This window comes from Caenorhabditis briggsae, assembly GCF_000004555.2.
Source record: "Caenorhabditis briggsae complete genome, chrIII, whole genome shotgun sequence".
NCBI classification, from domain to species: domain Eukaryota; kingdom Metazoa; phylum Nematoda; class Chromadorea; order Rhabditida; family Rhabditidae; genus Caenorhabditis; species Caenorhabditis briggsae.
In genome coordinates this window covers 7,744,633-7,765,386 of record NC_013490.2, presented here as the reverse complement: position 1 = coordinate 7,765,386, position 20,754 = coordinate 7,744,633, and the positions used below count along the sequence as shown (strand labels likewise).

General features: G+C 38.5%; 5 protein-coding genes across 5 annotated transcripts; 4 read left to right on the top strand and 1 right to left on the bottom strand.

Moving 5' to 3' along the window:
• Positions 1-228: 228 nt before the first annotated feature.
• Positions 229-5,920, bottom strand: Cbr-isw-1 (the record flags this gene model as incomplete). The annotated part of the gene is made up of 12 exons (XM_045244038.1): positions 229-402; positions 449-865; positions 912-1,085; positions 3,247-3,438; positions 3,495-4,395; positions 4,444-4,820; positions 4,874-5,029; positions 5,078-5,257; positions 5,290-5,380; positions 5,430-5,616; positions 5,666-5,804; positions 5,849-5,920. The coding sequence occupies 12 exons, from the start codon at positions 5,918-5,920 to the stop codon at positions 229-231; spliced, it is 3,060 nt and encodes a 1,019-aa protein (XP_045096006.1).
• Positions 1,725-3,112, top strand: CBG16575 (the record flags this gene model as incomplete). Its single annotated transcript, XM_002641842.1, has 5 exons — positions 1,725-1,907; positions 1,955-2,147; positions 2,226-2,500; positions 2,562-2,687; positions 2,732-3,112. Coding segments are annotated over 5 exons (1,158 nt in total), but the record flags the coding sequence as incomplete, so codon positions are not given.
• Positions 5,921-6,289: 369 nt separating the features above from the next.
• Positions 6,290-6,697, top strand: CBG16573 (the record flags this gene model as incomplete). Its single annotated transcript, XM_002641840.1, has 2 exons — positions 6,290-6,357; positions 6,430-6,697. 2 exons carry the CDS (start codon positions 6,290-6,292, stop codon positions 6,695-6,697), a joined length of 336 nt encoding a protein of 111 aa, XP_002641886.1.
• Positions 6,698-7,035: 338 nt separating this feature from the next.
• On the top strand, positions 7,036-8,106 carry CBG16572 (the record flags this gene model as incomplete). Its single annotated transcript, XM_045244037.1, has 3 exons — positions 7,036-7,118; positions 7,169-7,411; positions 7,458-8,106. The coding sequence occupies 3 exons, from the start codon at positions 7,036-7,038 to the stop codon at positions 8,104-8,106; spliced, it is 975 nt and encodes a 324-aa protein (XP_045096005.1).
• A 1,093-nt stretch (positions 8,107-9,199) lies between these two features.
• CBG16570 lies at positions 9,200-20,230 on the top strand (the record flags this gene model as incomplete). The annotated part of the gene is made up of 16 exons (XM_045244036.1): positions 9,200-11,451; positions 11,499-11,688; positions 13,106-13,220; positions 13,267-13,491; positions 13,538-13,638; positions 13,684-13,999; positions 14,342-14,481; positions 14,530-14,673; positions 16,335-17,454; positions 17,504-18,677; positions 18,725-18,896; positions 18,942-19,059; positions 19,106-19,342; positions 19,390-19,490; positions 19,538-20,041; positions 20,087-20,230. The coding sequence occupies 16 exons, from the start codon at positions 9,200-9,202 to the stop codon at positions 20,228-20,230; spliced, it is 7,053 nt and encodes a 2,350-aa protein (XP_045100812.1).
• Positions 20,231-20,754: the final 524 nt, after the last annotated feature.

Genomic DNA, 20,754 nt, shown 5'->3' with positions numbered 1-20,754 from the left:
ACATTTTTTGATGTACTTTTTTATGTCAGTTGAATCAGAAAGTGGGGAACGAGTGGAAATGAGATACAGATAATATTCAATGCGATAAGTTTCGGAGGGGTAGGGGTGGATAAAAGATAGGGAAGAAGACGTTTTGGACATAAAAAGAAAGATTTGAGATTTTACATCAGTAAAACGGGAAAAGGGGGGAGATCGACAATCGAAGATAAAAAATACTGAACATGGAGATTACTTAGCAGAAGTTTTTGCCTTCTTTGCGGCGGGAACTCCGCTCTTCGCAGGATCCTTGACAGCTACCTTCTTCTTGTCGGCTGCAGCAGCAACCACGGGCTTTGTTTCGGCAACTTCTCCCATCTCACGTTCGATTAAGGTGATGAGAGTGTTGCAACGACGTTGGAGCTCCTGAAAACAAAATCAGTGTTTTCTTGACCTAATAAGTTATGCATACCATTGCTGTACGGCTTTTCAAGAACCAGTCAAATCTGAATTGTGGAGCCATTCGGACTGACTGACGCAAGTCTTCGAACACATTCTCCTTATCGTAACCCAAACGATGAGTCTCGCAAACCAGGAAGCGATCCTCTTCCTCAGTGTACGTTTTTCCTTTATTGGTACCGTACGAAATACGCAATTGTTGGAATGGAGCTTTGTACTTGGCTATTTTTGCGTCTAGCGCCTTCTTAACAGCATGTTTACGCTGTATGCGAGCTTCTCCTTTCTCGATCTGACTGACAAGTTTCTCCGAATCTTGAAGTTCATCAAGTCTCTCCCAGAACACTTTGGCATATGCCTGAATTTCTTCCAGAGGACGTTCCATCTCCTTGGCGATGCTTTCCAGGTCATCACGGCCGAACTTCTCGTTTCCCTTAAAATTAGAGTTGAGGAATACTAATTTCTTGATGTACACTTACTCTGATGAACTGCTGGAATTCGCGTTTTGTCCAATCAGTGACAGCCTGGGTCAACAGCTCAGCCTTCTCTTCTTGTTCGGCGTCGGTAAGTGGACGAGCGTTGTTTATCAACTTTTGTTCTTCTGCCTGACGTTTTTCAGCCTCCTTTGCTGGAACGTCTTTTGGTCTTTCAGCCTGGAATTGTGTATTATAAAAGAGAATACGATGTTTTCATTGGCTCAATTGATTACATCACAATATCTTCCAACAGAAAAATATGTCTCCGCGACACTATACAGTGACTCCTCCCCTGTTTAATCCTCCCGAAATCGGCTTTGGGTCTGAAGTAGATTCCCAACAGTCCTACGCGTTATTCATACGTTTCTATTTGACGGTGGAAAGCTCCGATCAACCAATGAGCAATTCTGAAGAAATTCTCAGTACTTCTGAGGAAGATCCTGAAACTTCAAGTAACCAAAACCCCCATAAGCTTTTTCTATTGGGTTATATTCCGTATGCAAAACATAATCCGTAAGTATTTTAAAAATTGGTTTTCTCATACCTTCAAGTTGCAGTATTTTGAAAGCTATTACAAATGATTTGCTCTCACATTACTACGTTTCTTGTAATGCATCCAAATGGCAAGATGGTAGAAGCATGCCATTAGAGAACAACCAAACAAAACAGTTTTCAGCCAATGGCGAACCATCGCGTTCGAGAGCTCTCATGGCAAATGCAGATGCCCTCGTGTTCTTCATTAACGAACAAACCCTTCGTGACGAAAACTGCCTCTTAACGATACAGTATGCATGGAATCTTACACTTCCCATTTTGATGCTCCGCCCACCAATGACAAAACTAATTATTAATCGTGATGAAAATCGTGAAAGAGAGAAAATATTACATGTTGGAGAGTGTGCAATAGTCAGGAGCTCCAGTGGAGAACCATGGCAACTATTGAACAATGGTAACTCTGAGACTATTGACTACCGTTTACTTCAGGATATTTTGCACCAAGTAAATAGTTAGGTATCTTTCTAATCTTTCCCATTGTTAATATTAAGGGTTTTCGTCTCTCCACACTATACGATCCCAAGTCGCATACAAAGTCGATGAAACGAATCAGACGAAAGCTCTCATCTATATTCGTATCAACAAATTCTCTATTGCCTCTATCAAAAGGAGGCTCTTCATCTTCTTCTCAACCACATTTCTACTTATCTCCATCAAACAGCTCTCTTTGCGACACACAAAAATGTGAGAACTAAATATGACAGGATTTAGATTAACCTGGCGAAAAGTAGAATTATTCCGAGATAAAATTTCGGTTTTCAGTGCCTAAATCTCGTGAAGCCGTCATCAAATCTTCATTAACGAGAAAAGTAGAAACACGACGTCAGAGTGGCTCTTTTGGAGAAAACAAAATGCATCTTAATTTATCGATGAGCACCGGAAATTTGTGTCGAACAGGTGTTGTGCGCACGCCATACCCGAAGAGTAAACAATTTCAATTCGAAGATGACAGAGGTGATGAAGAGGATGAGACAGATGAAGACGACTCAGATTTAGTTAGTATCAAAACACGTTCGGGGAGAAGACGTAATATTTTGGTAAGACCGTAATAACGAGTGTTCACCTATAAGGCATGCCTACATAGTAGATAATATTCAGAAAAGTCCCCCTCCACCAGATCGCGTACCGAGTTCTGTTGGCGGAAGTGAGGTTGACGAAAAAGAAGAAACTTCACTGAAACCGATTCCTGATAACATAAAGGCGACAATGTTTAAAACACCAACGGTACCAAAAATGTATCGTTTCACAAACTATCTATTCATTTTCAGTTGGATCTACCTGTGGATGATGACTCGGAAATCGATGCAGATGCTTTTTCCATTCCACCGCCAACTCCGATCACTCCGGGAAGTGGCTTGTTTTCTATTCCATCAGGAAGAAATGGAGAAAACTCGTCTCGTTCTCGGATAGCAAGCAAACGACTCGGCTCCGTAACCAGCCGAACATCGTCATTGGATCGTAGAATGAGTTTGAGTTGTTTGGAAGACATGTCAAATTACCAGAAAACTCAATACTTAGTGTTCCCATTGCGAGATTCTACTAAGAAACCATATTTACTCAAATTCCCGGAAGATATGCACGAGGAGGAAGAAAAGCACGGAGGAAGTGTATGGGGCAGCGACACAAGTTTAGAGGAGGAAATTAAGGTAACGTACTAGACCACATAGATTAAGGAATAACAGAAAATTTTCAGCTTGCCGGTAAGATCAACGCAGGAATAGTGGTTGACTATATGGATGACTCCCCAATCGTCTCACCAGCCCCATACCTTGGAGATTTGAACTAATTTGTTATTTAAACTTACCACATATCCAATTGTCTTGCGATAATGATAAATCTCTTTGTCCAATAATTCAAACAGACGACGTGGGTAGAATTGGAAATCAGATACTTGTGGGAGCTTTGGACGGGGTGCCTTGGATTGCTTCTCAGCTGGATTTCCGGCTCTCATTGCTTCCTTGTAGTAGAGATCCACCTGAAAAATTATCAAAGTAATCCTGAAATTCGGGAAAAAAGACTACAAATGCTCACCTGATAATTAGCTTTGCGTTCTCTCTTTGGTGGCTCGATCCAGAAATGACCCATTTGTTCTGCCTGTTTTTCCTTGTAATTCTCTCCTTCGAATTGATAAAGAGTAAACTTCGTGTTATCTTCGAATGTCATATTTCGAAGATTGTTTTCATCGATCTTGCCCATTTTTTCATCAAATTCAGCAGTTCTGGTTTCTGCTTTCGAGAGAATAGTATCGATGTCATCGTCAGAAACAGTAGAATCTTTAGCAGCAAAAACTTGCTCAGCTCCATGTCTGATCATACTGATCATATCATTTTTCCCGAGTGTTTTAGAAGCCTCAGTCATGCGTCCTTGTTGAATAACGATGTTATCGAGACGAAGCTTCGCCTCCGCCTTTTCAATGATACGATCGTCGACAGTGTTCTCAGTGATCAAACGGAATACTTTCACTTGTTTCTTTTGTCCGATACGATGAGCTCGGTCCATTGCCTGGAGATCGGATTGAGGATTCCAATCCGAGTCATAAATAATGACCACATCAGCGGTTGCCAAGTTGATTCCAAGACCTCCAGCACGAGTGGTGAGCATGAAAATAAACTTTTTGGAGTCTGGAGCATTGTAGGCTTCGATGGCTGAAGTTCGATCAACGTGTGCTGTTGATCCGTCGAGACGACAGTACTCGTATTTACGCCACCAGCAATAATCTTCGAGCAAATCAAGCATTCTCGAGAACTGCGAAAAGATAAGCACTCGCGACCCTTGCTCTTGTAGTCTACTGAGCAATTTGTCTAGAACTACCATTTTTCCACAATTGTCAACGAGATGCTGATCAGTGGTATATGGCGGTCCAGGCTCCGCCCCATCGAATAGATACGGGTGATTCACACACTTTCGAAGATGCATCAAAATGTTCATAAGCCTGAAAAACACCAAGATAACTCTGATTTTCAAGTATCGTAGAACTCACCTAGCCTTTTCGACTTTTCCAGCTCCGTTGATGACGTCGATGTCTTTCAGAAGAATTTTGGTGTACCATTCTCTTTGCATCTTTGAGAGACCAACGTATACTTTGACTTCTTTCTTTGGTAACAAAGACTTTTCGACGTCCGATTTGATACGACGAAGGAGGAATGGTTGGAGAACCTTGTGTAGGCGCTGTACCAAATCAATGTTTCCGCTCATCGCCTCACTCGAGAACCACGAATCGAAGTCTTCTGAAGAAGTGAAGATATCCGGCAACAAAAAGTTCAGCAGTGCCCACAGCTCGTGCAAGTTATTTTGGAGAGGGGTTCCTGTTATAAGGAGTCGATTCTGCGAATTGAGCTCGCGGACAGTCTCGGAAAGCTGGAATGTGTTGAAAATGAAGGTATTCTGACTCATTCTTGCGGATATGTTACCTTGCTCTTCTCGTTTTTAATGCGATGAGCTTCATCAATGATGATGTACTTCCAATTGAGCTTCCTCAATTGCGTCTTGACTTTGAGCATCATTTCATATGTGGTACACAATACATCGAACTTTTGAGGAAGAACTACGTCACGCAAGGTCACATTCTAAAAAAAAACAAATTAGTCTGGTATGAAAAATATGTGCTAACTTACTCTTGCAGCCTCATCACCGATGAGAATGTGAGCATTGATGGATGGGCACCACTTATTGAATTCATTGAGCCAATTTTGGAGAGTAGACTTAGGAACAATGACAAGATGAGGAGATGCTTGATTCTTGTAGTGCTTCATGTAGCCGAGAAGGGAAATCGTTTGAAGTGTCTTACCAAGACCCTAAAATACAACTAATTCAGAGTTTCACACACTTTGAAAAATACCATTTCGTCAGCCAAAATTCCGTTTATATTGTTGTGTTGAAGAGATGCGAGCCAGTTCAGACCTCGGACTTGGTAATCTCTGATAAAAAGAAATGAAAATTTAAATATAGCTTTGAAGTACTAAGAACCTCATCTCTCCGTTTTCAATATAAAAAGGACTCTTATCAAAAACCACAAGCTCATCAGCCTTGTCGGCATCTGCGACCATTTCTTCATCTTCTTCTTGCTCTGTTTTACGATGTCTATGATCTCCGTCAACTCCGTTCTTCTTTGGAGCTCTTCCCCGTTTTTTGCTAGTGCTTGGTGCTTCAGCAACTGAAATAAAAACTTCATTACTACTTGTTGCACTAGGTTATAATCATACGTTTAGCATCACCAGAAGAGAGACAGTGCGAGAAATTTTCAGTTTTTTGAAGCAATTTCTCGAATCTTTTAAAAGAATCCGCAGCTTCCGAAGTCGCTGGGTCATTATCCTCTTCCATTTTCACTTCGCTTTCTTCTGCCTGCAATGCGATAATATTGGATCAGGAATATTTCAAAAATTCACCTCTACTTTTGGAGGATCGGTTTCCATGGGTTCTTGGACCACTTCATTGGATGACTCGCCGTAGTCAGACATTATTTCTGTAATTTTTATTGTGTGGAACATATATTTTAGGTCAAGGGAAAGGAGAAAAAAGAAAATTCTGACAAAAAATTGGCGAGGATATCACCCGAACGCGCGAAACAGATGCGGGTAAAAATTGAACGGAGTTTTCGCGGTTTTTGCGTTTTCGGGTACGTAAAAATCATGACGCGCATGTGCACTGATACACCATAACATACGCTCAAAGTCTTGTCTGCGCTCTCCCTTTCTCACCTGCTCTCTTCACAGGTTTCACTCGAAAACATGAAAAAATTCTGAATGCGTTTAACTTTGAATACGTTGGTTTTGTTTCTTTATTCGTGAATTTATTGTTAAATTAAAAACTGAAAAATTAATTTCCAGATGGTGAAACAATCAACGGCTGAAACAAGCACAAATGAGGCGAAGCAAGTCCCACAAAAAGTCAAATCGTGAGTTGAAATTAACCAAAAAGAGTTCTCTAAGACGAATGCAGAACATTGATAGCAATTTTTATGTTACAGAAAAAAACAAAAGAAGATGAGTTTCGCCCAAGCTCAAGACGTCTATCTTCGGCTCAAGCAGGAAAAAGAAGAAGAGAAACAACGGGAGCGGGCTGAGCGAGAGAAACGAAACGAGACTATTGCAGCGACAAATAAGTCAAGAAAGAAAATGAACCAGGCGTTGGCAAAAAGGAATAAAAAAGGACAACCAAATCTGAATGCGCAAATGGACGTTCTTCTTGAGAAAATACAGAAGCGGGTGGATAAGGAGAAGAAAGGAACACAGTGATTGGATTTATTAATTTTTCGTTGTTGTTGTTCTTTGTTATAAACCTATAAAAAATTATCAAAAAACACATTTCTACATTCAAACAATAACTAAACGACCAAATACTGTCAGCAGTTCAACAATTACCAAAAAGATTTCAGAGTTGGTTGCCAATTGTTGTGACCAATTTCCTAAAGAATTCACGGGAAAAATAAAATCGTGACCGATGGACGTCCTAAATAAAGTTGACGAATTCCACGTAGAATATTCATTACCCATTTTTCAATACATAATCGTCTTTTTTTTCCAAAGATCTTCGTTCGTCTTTCTTTTCCAACAGTAAGAAATATTCTGAAACTATGGAACGTCTACTGCGATCGTTGCTCATGAATCAAAACAAGCAGGCCACCGACAAGCTTGACCATCCAGATACCTCTGAAACGTTAGTGATCTACATATTTTAGGCTCCTGGAATCTTTAATGTATTTTCAGAGTCAACATCTCTTCCTTGGCTCTGCTCAAAATGCTGCGCCACGCGCGATCTGGAATTCCTCTCGAGGTGATGGGTCTAATGCTTGGAGAATTCGTTGACGACTATACTATCAACGTTCTGGATGTCTTTGCGATGCCTCAGAGTGGAACAAGTGTGACTGTGGAGTCCGTGGACCCTGTTTACCAGACGAAGCATATGGATTTGCTGAAATTAGTTGGTAGAACTGAAAATGTTGTTGGATGGTAAGTGAAGAGAGTACTTTTACCTCGATTTGCATTTACATTTCAGGTACCACTCTCATCCAGGATTCGGATGTTGGTTGTCTTCTGTCGACGTCAACACTCAACAATCTTTTGAAGCTCTTCACCCGCGAGCTGTGGCTGTTGTCGTGGATCCGATTCAGAGTGTTAAGGGAAAAGTTATGCTTGATGCGTTCAGATCAGTGAACCCTCTCAATCTTCACATTCGTCCATTGGCTCCAACTGCCGAACCCAGACAAACTACTTCTAATCTGGGGCATCTGACGAAGCCATCATTGATTTCCGTGGTACATGGTCTCGGAACAAAGTACTACTCATTGAATGTGGCTTACAAAATGGGATCAAACGAACAGAAGATGTTGATGTGTTTGAATAAGAAAAGTTGGTACGATCAGTTGAATATGAGACAGTACTCGGAGTTGGAGAAAAGTCAAGATGAGAAGTTTAAGAGTATCAACAAGTTGATTGCCGTTGTCAACAAAGAAATTGAGGAGGATAAGAATAAGCCAAAGACTGACAGCAAGGAGAAACCAGCATCTGAAACCAAATCAAAGAACCAAGAAGATGTCAAGAAGTTCGGGAAGGTCAATGCTAAACATCAGTTGCAAATGGTCAAACTAAGCTTAAATACAAATATCATGTTTCATGTTTCAGATCACATCAAATCTTCTGAATGATGCTCTTTGTCATCAACTCACTGCAATGATCAATACAAAATCTATGAACTGATATTATCCTCTTTCCTGACTATTTCCTCGTTTTCGAATAAAAACGTTTATTATTAAAGTTATGTAAAAAAGTTTATTTAGACTTAAAAACATTTATGATTAGTTCAAGTATAGATTTCGGTCAGCATGCAATTATATATGTTGAAATTATTTTGTGGGTGGGAAGAATCAACATCGCCTGGTTGTTTTAGAGTAATCCGTTTGTGAAAGACTACACGAAGCTCCTTTGTCAAGCCGATCTGAACTTGATTCCCTATTGAATTCGCCAACTTATATGGCCACCAGTCGGTTTACGCCTCTACCGATGGCTCAACCCCCTGGCTTCCGCGTACTGTATCTTGGACTTAAAAAACTTTTGAATATCTGAATTTCAGGTTTTTAAATTTCGGATTACTGAATTTTCGAATTTTCAAAAATTCAAAAATTCAAAAATTTTCTAATTTAAAGACAGTTCCTGTATTTTCTAATTTTCTATATTTCTAAGTTCCAGAGGGCCAGGGTTCTGGATTTCTGAAATCCAGAACTATCAAATTTTCTCAGCCTTTTGTCCTAAATGAAATTTGAAAATTTCGAATTGAAATATAGTGAAGGGGCAGAAGTTATAACCACTTTTATAATAGGTCCTTGCTTACAGTACCCGTCATCTTATAGTGCCTACAAAACCTATTTGTGACTTTAACAAAGTTCCGTGAAAGTTGACAACTCCACTGCCACCCAGTCACCCTCTCCCTCTTTGCTTCCTCGTGGAATCCTTTTTTCTTTGACCTCCCCTCTCCTTGTTCTGCTATTGACAACTCTACAATACGTTGTACATTGTTTTCTGTGACGGAAAGTGTTCCGAAGGTAAGTTCCCTTCTTCCTACCAACACCAAAACCTCTATTCAGACAGCTGATAAATCAACTGGGACGTGTTCAGAAGTAAAAGAAAAACGAGATTCGCATGCGGTTTCCACAATTATCAACGTTGTTTCTTCTGATATTGGGTTCAGGGCAGAATGCACTTGGAGCAGGTTTGCAACAGTGGAACAGCTCTAGATTGCACATGCTTCACTTTCCAGAAGCCAACTCGTTGAAACTGTTATATGATGACTTGTCAATCTTATCTCGTGTCACTAACGCAATTGCTCTGGAATCGGCGGCTCTACAGAAGTCCGTTAAAGTCCGTGACGTCATCACAGAACTTCTACAGGTGCACAATGGTAATTTTTCGGAATTGATGAAAATCGACCCTTCTTTTCTTATTGAAACTCTCGATGGATTATTTGAAACTAGAAAACAAATTATGGGTTCCATTGGTCAAACAATTTCAATCGAGGAACTGAATAAACTGAAGGACTTTGCGGAAATGCTGGTGGATCTAACTGCTGATAAATTCAATTATGAGAAAGATTTGAATTCTAAAGATATAGTAGAAAAAGCAATGGCTAATACAACCACTATGGTGACTTGTGACAAGGACTTGTTGACCAATTTGTCGGATTTTTCTAATTTCATGCAGGGAAACACAAAAGGAGGAACAGCTGATTTGGCGATAATAAAGAAAATAAAAAGCTCAAAACAAGAGATCGAAAACTGCGTACAAACTGTATCGGGATACAAGGAAACAATCAACAGAACTACAACCGATCTTTCTTCAATCGTAGGTATGAAAGAAATTCTGGACCTAGTGCTCGAATTGAGCAAACCAAACGCTGTAATGACCTTATCCACGCGCCTGAATAAGTTCCAAAAAATTTTTCTGGAGATCTTAAGTGTAGTTAAGAACAGAGAGAAAACAAAAGTTGCTCGTATGATAGAAAAAACCAGTAAAGCTTTGAAAAACTCGTTGATCCACGACCATACACATCACTCACATCATTATCATCTAACAGCTGGATTCCCAGAAAAAGAAGATATGTCACGTGTGACAGATGATCTGAAAAGTGATTGGTTCAAACAAAAAATATCGATGGGAAAAAGCACCAAAGATCTCGAAGCTGCTCTGGTTCCTTTCAGTCAATTCGCGGATAAAATGAAAGTGGTGGAACGGAATTGGAGTTTTTTCCAGAATGGATTCGTCAAAGCAGAGAAGAAATTATCAAGCATAGCTAAAAAATTAAATTTTGTAGAAAATTACGACTACGAGAAAATGGATCCACAATTTTTCAAGGACACTGAAACTTTCTTTACGGATTGTTTCAAGAGATTCAAGGGTCATTCTTACGATGCTGATATCACGTCCTTCAAGTCAGGCTACAGTACGCTGAATTCGTTTATAGAGTCTATGGAAGCAATTTCTGTTTTGTCAGTCGAAATGACAGATCTCATATTTACTTCTTCTGCATTGTCTATTTTTCTCGATGAGTTTGAAGAGGTGGAGACGGACAAAAAGAGTTCTTCAGACCTAAGAGACGAGATTAACGAATTAACCAATTGGGATACAGCAGAACAAGTGTTTAAGATGTTTCAGAGGTTGAAAATGCTACAAGACACATATCTGAGGTTTCGCAAGGAGAGTAATTCTGTGAATATCAGCATTCAAAACATTGGAATTAGTTCTGGTATTTATGAAACTTCCTCATGTCTTCGAAACTATAAATTCGATGCAAATAGATTAAACATAACAGTAGTGTACATGGAGAAGATTACGGATCTTCTAGAAAATGATACATATCATGTTCTCAAAAATGTTTTGAGCGAATTCGCAGAGTTGAGAATTGCACTACTTGATACGGAGAAATTCGTAAAAGGGATTGCTTCAAGACGACAACGAGATGTTTCAAAACAAAAAAGTCCACTACTCAAATTGAAAGATTCTGTAAAACTATCAAATCATCTGGGAAATGGTATGAGAATTTTGAAGGAAATGATAGAAGCTTTGAAGTTACAAGACACCCTTCTGGACTCAACCAATTATGGAGAAACAGTGAACAGCGTTATAAAATCGAAAAATCCGGCTCAACACGTTCAACAGTTCTGGGAAGGTTCTAGCTCGAAAATTCGAAAAATGATAAATGATCTCAAAATTTTGGATTCATCTGCAGCTAAATATCAGAAACAAGACCTGGTGGAAATTGGGAAAATATTCGACAACGCTGCAAAGGTTCAAGGGATTCCAGAAGTTTTCCCATACATCAGCGAGCAGTTGGAACATATGAATACGGATTATCAAATAGCTTTTCAAAATTCCGAGAAATTGAAACACTTGGATCTGGAATTCTCTTCTCATAAAGGAGAGCTAAGTGCAGCTTTGTTGAGTTTGGACCCGATTAAGGAGTTTTTCGATGACCTGTTTGGTTTGAGTCCAAAAAATTCGTGAGTGTCATATTTTGAATCCTTCATTTCATTTCAAATAATTACAGAATTGTCACGATTAATCAATCATCTTCTCCTACACTTATCATAATAGTGTGCATTTCAGTTCTTTTGGTTCTAGTAATTGGAGCTCTGGTTGCGTATGGATTCACATCGTCTGGTAGAAAATCTTACAGAAGGCTCTACATTTACTATTTTGGAAAACAACAAGATTACGAAAAACGATGGAGATACTCAGTTAGTACTTTGGTTTTTAGTAAAAGTATTACAGTGCGTGTAATAAGGATAGGACCCCCCTTGATTTTGACTTTTCAGAAAAAAGTAAGAGAGATATCAAAATTCTATGAATGCCATTCGATTCAAAATAAAAAACAACCCCAAAAGCCAAATTTTCATAACTCTAGCACTTTCCGTACCGGTCCACCGTCCAAAAGTCGTTTTTTAGGCCGTGTAATAAGGATAGGACCACCTAGCATTTTTGAAGCGATACCCATTTTTTCGACTATTTTTCTTTTTGTATCACATTTATTTGTACTGGGTTTATTGTTTTTCATAGTTTTATTTCTCAATCCACCTTATTTATCAAAAATTCGGTCATTTTTTTTGGATAAAGAAGAACACTTCTTAACAAAATTCAAGTTTATTAACAAAACTGGAAAATTCAGCGAAAAAATAGACAATAACGAAGAGAAAAAATTAATAACTTGTTTCTCCCCCATTCTTCTGGACGACTTCGAACAGTCTGTTGGGCATACTGGCCACGAGAGCTCTCAACTCCACCGCTGTGAAAGCGTTCCACTCGGCTTGCAGGATGTCCTTGAGCTGTTGAACCGTGTTGAACTGTCTTCCGTGCTTGTAAACGCGTCGAACCAGCAGTCCCCATAAATTTTCAATTGGATTGAGGTCTGGGCTGACTGCTGGCCACTCGAGATCCGTGATTTTTTGTGCCTTCAACCAATCCCGTGTGGAAGTAACGGACGTCTCTTTTGTTGTGATGAACTGTAACTTCATCTTTCGTCCGTTGCAGAATCCTCCCCACACCATCAAGGATCCGCCTCCAAAGTTCCTTCGAGAGAAGAGTAGAGGGTCCTTTCGGAGGTCTCTCCAGTAACTTCTATTGCCGTTCGGGCCGTCTAAGTTCCACTTTACGGTTCAACAGCTCAAGGACATCCTGCAAGCCGAGTGGAACGCTTTCACAGCGGCGGAGTTGAGAGCTCTCGTGGCCAGTATGCTCAACAGATTGTTCGAAGTCGTCCAGAAGAATGGAGGAGAAACAAGTTATTAATTTTTTCTCTTCGTTATTGTCTTTTTTTTCGCTGAATTTTCCAGTTTTGTTAAGAAACTTGAATTTTGTTAAGAAGAGTTCTTCTTTATCCAAAAAAAAAAGACCGAACTTTTGATAAATAAGGTGGATTGAGAAATAAAACTATGAAAAACAATAAACCCAGTACAAATAAATGTGATACAAAAAGAAAAATAGTCGAAAAAATGGGTATCGCTTCAAAAATGCTAGGTGGTCCTATCCTTATTACACGGCCTAAAAAATGACTTTTGGACGGTGGACCGGTACGGAAAGTGCTAGAGTTATGAAAATTTGGCTTCTGGGGTTGTTATCCTTATTACACGCACTGTAGTAAACTTTGTTAATTTTCAGTTATTCCTGGATAGATCGGATGGGAAAAATGTGCTCATTGACGCGGTTCGAGAGATCAACTCGGTTAATTTGCTCAACGCTGTCAAACGAGGGGCATACGTTAATGTTTGCAACAGTATGTCATGAATTTTATCTTAATTGAGCTAATTCATTTTTTCCAGAGTTTGGAAACACTTCACTCCACGTAGCAACTAGAAGAGGTTACAGTGATCTAGTGGAAATTCTTATAAAAAATGGAGCTGACCGGACTTTCTTGAACGCCCAGAATAAGACCCCAGAGCAAATGATTCCAGAAAACTATCAGACAACGGAGCCTGAAAAAATATATAGATATGTGAAGATTGAACAAATCTACAATAAATATCGGAATCGGAAGTTTAAACAAAGTGAGTGACACGAAAATTGAAGAAAAAAAAATGAAATGATTCTCAGGGGTACCAATGGAACTTCCAACCAGCTCCTTCCACATTTTCATTGATCTTCGTACAGATGACAGGATCACCAATGAGTTTACCGCCTGTTTCCAATCAATTGTAACTATCTTGAAGAGCTGTTCTATGAAATAATACTGTTTTCAGACTTCGGATGAAGTGATGCCTACTACCACTCATTGCATAATCAAAACTGGAGAAAATGAAATGTTGGAGACAGACGACATGAATATTCTGGCTTGGATTTTCTCTGGAATCATAATTGTAAAAGATGCATGGATGACCGAATGTATTCGAGATAAGAAATTGATTTCTAAAGATTCGAACTTTTTGGTGGAAAAGGTGAAATACAGTGGAACGGTTTATGATACAGTAATCCAATGGTCGAATGCAATGGCAAAAGGAACAATTCCATATTTGTATGGTGTTCATGTGGTGATTGTGATGAAGGAATGCCCAAACTGTGAGATTATCCTGATTAAGCTTTCCATTTCGGGCGGGCCGCCCGAAAACGCCCTACACCCGCCCTAATAACGGGCCGCCCTACACCCGTCCTATACGCCCGTTTTCGTGGGCCAACTCAATTGTGTCACGCTGATTAAATGTTTTTCTTATTATTTTATCGATATTTCATCGATAGATTGAACAATTTTTTTTCTTTTTTCTTTTTGTAAAAATAAACGTCATTTAATTCCGGCCCTTTTTGAAAAATAGGGCGACGGGCGGGTCGGACGGGTGAAATTCGCCCGAGATGGAAAGTTCAATCCTGATGGTAGATTCCAAAATATTGGGTCTTATTTTTAAGTACTTACGCTGGCTTCGATTGTGATCATTCAAGGAGGCGTTGTATTGGACACGTTTCCGGAAAAAGGGAGCTATAACAAAGGATCTCATCCATACCATCATAAAAATCATGGTCCTATTTTCATTCTTCACGATGGAAATGTAAGCAGGAGTTCAAACCAAAATAATTGTGAGATATTATAATTTCAGACTGACTTATCATTTTACAAAAACGATCCGGACAAGATGTTCTCCCTGTTTACCGAAAAAGAGTTTCTCATGTTCATGCTCAAGCGAGAAACTAACATCGATACTCGTTCAAAACTACTTCCTATACTTGTCGAAGGAGATGATTAATAAACTGTTTGATTTGATAAATTCTTATTTGAAATTCTATCTTCCGTTATTATTCTGATACAAAAAAGCGGAGATGTGGAAGAGAAACGCACTCTAAAACTGCCCTCGCACTCTAAAACTGCCCTCCTTCGCCTAGGTTCCCATAACCCTTCTCATCCGCTTAATATTGCTGGTATCGCTCTTACTTCCTCCTCATCTGTCCGGGACTTGGGTCTCATTACTGATCCCTCTCTCAAGTTCTCAGCTCATATCAACAAAGTCTCATCCTTAGCTCTTCTCCGTTCCAAACAACTCTTAAAGTTATTTAGATCTAAGTCTCCAGAATTCTACATTCATCTTTTCAAATGCTATGTTCTCCCGCTTATTGAATATTGTTCTGTAGTTTATTCCCCACCACCCTCTTCTCGCCTTGCTCTTAAACTAGAATCTCCCTTAAGATTTTTCTCCAAGAGTATTCTCCAGCGTTGTAATATCTAGAACAGTTCCTATTCTGATGGTCTCTATCCTCAATATGTTCTCCATTCGACATCGTAGGCTAAAAGCTCAACTAATTCTTCTCTATAAATTTTTAAATGGCTCCGCCTACTTTCCTAACCTAAGCGCACATGTCAAATATTCCTCCTCCCCTCGTCGCCCTACGAACTTAATTAATGTTCAGCCCTACTCCTCTGACTATTTTTCTTCAATTGTTCCCCTGTGGAACGCCATCACTTCCCCAGTTACCCGATTTCTCCTACTTTCCGAGTTTGAATCTTTAATTTCTTCTAGTATTACTCGTTATTGATATATTTGCTCCTCTATTTTCTCTTCTTCTACCGGTTACAGTTTTCCTGTGTCATATATCTAAATTATCCCGTTTTCCCTCCCCTACTCAGATCGGCCTCGTCAGGGGCATTTACTGAGTCTTTCACGTCTTGCCCTTGCCCTATAATGTTTTATTACACCTGATCAATAAACAAATTACAATAAACATCGGCGGTCATAGCGTCACTAAGGCATTCGAATATTTTCCCCCTACAGTAATCCTTCAAGTGTTCGAATGTTTTTCCTTACAGTAATCCTTTAATTTTCGAATATTTCTCAGTACAGTAATCCTTTTCATTTTTGAATATTCCCCCCCCCCCTACAGTAATCCTTTAATTTTCGAATATTTCTCAGTACTGTAATCCTTTTCATTTTTGAATATTCCCCCCAAATTCAATTTCGTACTCCGAAATTCTTGAAACTTTATACCTCTTAACCGTAGCACCTCAGAATTGATATATCCAAGATTGTTATACTCTTAAATCGTTTGTTTGTATCCCTTTTTGTTTCCTTGTGTCCCTTTATATTTTCCGAACAATTTTGAGAAGAATAACATGAAACTATGAAAAACAATGAAAACAAGAAAGTGAAAGTGTTTTTTCGTTACGGTAGTTGTCGCTGTGGGACTTTCGGACACAGAGACCTAATGCCAGGTGACTAGGAGTGCGTGAAAAGTTATTCATGTCTAATTTCAATTTGGTTTGAATCCTCGTGGCAACTGTTCACTCTAAACCTCTTTCCAAATCAAACCATTTTCAAGAGATTACTTTTTCGACTCTAAATTTGGCAGATAATAGAATCCAAACTTTGTGAGTTTTTGTTTCTGATAATTCTTGAAAATTGGAATAATTCAGACGCTCGAAAGTCTTCATGAGGTTCTACATCGCCAACATTTTTTCATTGTTCTGGTGCCTACAGAATGCAGGAACACAAAACTCAAAAGGTACAATCTGAAACACATCGTCACCGAAAAAAATATAATTTTAGGTTCTATAAATCTCGAACTTATTTACGAGGATCTTGCAATTCTGACTCGTATTACAAATGCGATTTCTCTTACGTCGGCAGCTCTTCAAGATACCATCGACACGATAAATGTGACTAGCGAATTGCTCAAGATAAACGCTGGTAATTTGACAGAAATAATGAGCTTGGACATAGATAAAGTCCTTCCTGATTTGGAAAAATTAAACACAGAAAGTAAATCAGCTTTACAAAATTTCCACGAGAAGGATCTCGAAAAATTCTTCCCATTCAGTGCTATGATGACGTGGACAATTTTCGCATCGATTCCAAAACTGAAAGAGATGTCTGCAGAAAAGTTTCTAGAAGTAGCAAAAAATCTAACGAGCCATGGAAGGGCATGTGAAAATGAAGTAATAAATTCAACAGTTGGTTTCTCGAGAGCAATGAACAATCACCCGATGGAAGATTCGGAAAGAGAGAACATGGTTAAAAACTTTATTAAAGTAATTCCTGAACTACAAGACTGTGCTACGAGCATTATAAAATACCATGAGAAACTTTTTGAATACGAAATCAAAAAAAAGAATATTGAATCGATTTGGGATTCAAAAAATAATCTCGAGCTGTTTCGGAACAATTCTCTAGCAAGTCCAACTGCAATACCAGGATATAATGTAGTCTACAAACTATTCAAGTCAGTGGTGAAAACTTGGAGTGGGGATAAAATAATGGGTTATAGAAAAATGATAAAAAGAGTACAAGGATTGGTCGAATACATGTCAAGTTCGAAATCAATTGAACATCCTGTATTTACAGCTGGTTTTGTGAATATGGCAGATCTCTCAAAAGTTTCGGAAGACGTGGACAGTAAATGGTTCAAAAACGCAATAGCAAAAGGAAAACCGGTTGACAAGATAAAGACAGCCTTGAAACCGTTCAATGAGTTTGCTTCGAACATGAATGCGCTGGAAAGTGTATGGAAGTCTTTTGAAGAAACCATTCAAGAAAGTACACTTTCTGATTTTAGAAATTTCTTTAGATTGATTCCACAATTTAGTTCTTATTCCGAAAGTCAATATGATAAAGTTTTCAAAGTTTTACCATCCGCAAAATACACCGAGTAACAACATGAGCAAGTATCTAGAAATAGAAGAGACTTACAAAAAATTGAATCTAGTGATTAAGTCAGTTACCGGAATGGTAACATGGGTTGATGAGACTTTAAAGGAAACAAACCCCAATGTAAAGCAAGTTCTGGAGCAGTTAAAAACTACAAAAATGGATTATAAAAATGAGAAATACATTCATACCATCAAAACTCTTCCGAACTACGATTCTTTCAAGCAATTCGTTGGAAGATTTGAAAGTCTGCAAGTGTTGCAAGCTGCAATGATAACGAACGCAATGATGGTAAACAGTGGAAATACCAAGCTAGACTACGGAGTAAAAGATCTTGTTGAAGAGTGGGATGTTGCCGGGAAACAAGATTGTTTAAAAAACAAAAAAGAATTGGATGTACAGATTTTGATAACACTAACCACTGCTCTAGAGTATGCGTTTAAGTTTGTCAAAGAATCTAACTATTCTACGATTCAAAATGTACTCCAAACTATTCTTAAAGTGAGAAATCAACTTCTGAGTTTGGCGAACTTTGTGGAACAGCTGGAGAAGAAATATGACTCAGTAGAATCAGTGAAAACCGTTTTACAGCTGAGGAACTCTTCCTCGCTGGCACACAGTTTGGGTAGTGGAATGCGTGTTATTCAACATATGACTGAAGTTTTACGATTAAGTGATAATTTAAAACGAGTGATGGAGTACAATGACACCACAACCAAAGTGATAATGGCATCTGACCCACCGATGGACGTTTTAAAGTTTTTCCAAAATAGGAATCCAAGTATCAATATGTTAGTCAAGGAAATTGATTCCCTGGAAAAATCAGCTGAAGATCTTAAAGGAAAAGATCTGTTAAGGATGGGATCTGTGTTCGAGACAGCTTTGAAAGTTCAAGGAATTCCAAACGTTTTTGGGTTTGCTTATAGTGAATTGAAAAAATCTGGATATGCATCTGAAGCCAATGAACTGAAAGAACTAAAGGATTTGGATCTGAATTTTGCATCTCACAAAGGAGATTTAAATGCTGCATCGCTCAGTCTTTCGAACTTGAGAGACTTTTTTGATGAGCTGTTTGATTTGGAAGTGAAACCAACAGCAGGTGTCACACGAATGTAAGCTCTTTTTTGGACAATATTTTTAAATATCTTGGTTTTTACAGAATTTCTGATCCATTTAATACTATCATCGGTTGTGTAGTCGTTGTCATTCTTCTTGGTATCGGATTCATTTTAATTTACGGTTTGACGAAAAATGGAAAAGAGAGATACAAGAAACTGTATTTGTATTATTTTGGAAAACAGGAAGATTTTGAGAAAAGATGGAGATATTCTGTAAGTTTCTAATTCCAAAGGTTTAGGGGATATATTCATTTTTAGCTGTTCCTGGACAGAGTGGATATAACAAAGAATGTCATATGTGATGCAGTACGAGAAGTAAACTCTCAAAATCTACTTGCAGCTGTCAAATCGGGAGCCTATATCAATGTTTATAACAGTTAGTGCAATAATAAGTATTCGGAGCATACTGTTTTCATTTTCAGAGTTTGGAAATACTGGCCTGCATGTGGCAACTAAACGAGGTCACTATCAACTGGTGGATATTCTCATTCGACATGGAGCTGATCGCACACTTTTGAACGCTGAGAACAAGACTCCGGAGCAGATGATCAAAGTGATGAATACAACAATCAAAAATGAAGAAGAGAAAGAACAAGTGGATAAGTACAAGAAAGTCGAAATGATCTATAATAAGTATCGAAAGAAGAAATTTGGAAAACGTAAGGATGTGAATGAAGATATACATCGTTTCTTTGTCAATGTTTAGGTGTACCGAATACGTTTCCAACCACATCTTTCCATATTTACATTGACGATCGGACCGAGGAGAAAGTCACCTATAAGTTCATGGTCAAATTTGAATCTATTGTATGTTCTGAAAATTTCTTATTTATTCTGTTTCATTTATTTTTCAGACATCTCATGAACCACTTCCAACTACTACTCATTGTATCGTGAAAACAGATGAGAATGGGATTTTAGAGTCTGATGATTTCAATCTGCTCTCTTGGATTTTCAATGGGGTGATAATAGTGAAAGAATCCTGGATGACTGATTGTTTGCAAAATCAGAATCTGATTTCTAAAGACATTGACTATTTGGTGAATACGGTAAAATACAATGGTGTAGTCTACGATAACGCTATTCTCCCTTGGAGTTTAGCAATGGCAAAAGGAACGATGCCATATTTGTACGGTGTTCAAGTAGCAGTGGTTATGAAGGACTATCCTAATTGTAAGATAGATTTAAAATTGAATAATAATTTTGCTTCTTTTCCAGTATTCACTCTTGCTGCAGTGGTTTCCAATCTTGGCGGCTTCATGCTGAATCAGTTTCCAGAGAAGGATCAATTCAACAAAGGTTCACACCCCTATCTTCATGAGAACCTGGGCCCAATTTTTCTGCTTCATGATGGAACTGTAAGAGTTCTTCAGAGTTCTATTCGAAACAAGTGGAAATTTCAGATTGATCTGAGTATCTATAAGAATGATGTCGACAAGATGTACACTTTATTTACAGAATCAGAGTTCATTAGCTTCCTGCTGAAACGGAACATTAACACGGATCAGACCCCTAACCCAACTCCAGTTGTGAAAGAAATTGATTAATAAAATTTTAAGACTATATTATTCGATTATTATATTTTTAATGTGTAGGAAAGCGTTCTTTCTAGGAAGTCAAAACTTCAGAACCAATTATATTCCTGAATAATGGGAAAAGCATTAATGGGAAAGATGACCTAACTTTTTTTGGAAGTTTTTTATTGCGCTCTCGAAGTGTCGTTTTGAAGATTCCGAATGATTGATTTGAGTTCGCAATGTCTTTTGTAAAGAACTCTACCGCTTTCGTTCAGAATACATGATTTTACATGATTTTATCATTGTCTAGTTTGATATTCCCATGTATTTTTTTTTCAAATAGTCATCGGACACTTTTTGTTCTACTGAAAGTCGGTTCAAAGATCTATCAATTCTTGTTTCAGTCATCACTCCACATTTCGCTCATCTTCTTCATTCCATCTGCCTTCTTAAGAATGTGTACCTCAATCCCATACCGGTTCTTTTTTGCATTTCCTTTCATTTTTCCGCGCTCTCTCTCTCCGTTTTTCGCATCGCAATCCAAAAATCTCCTC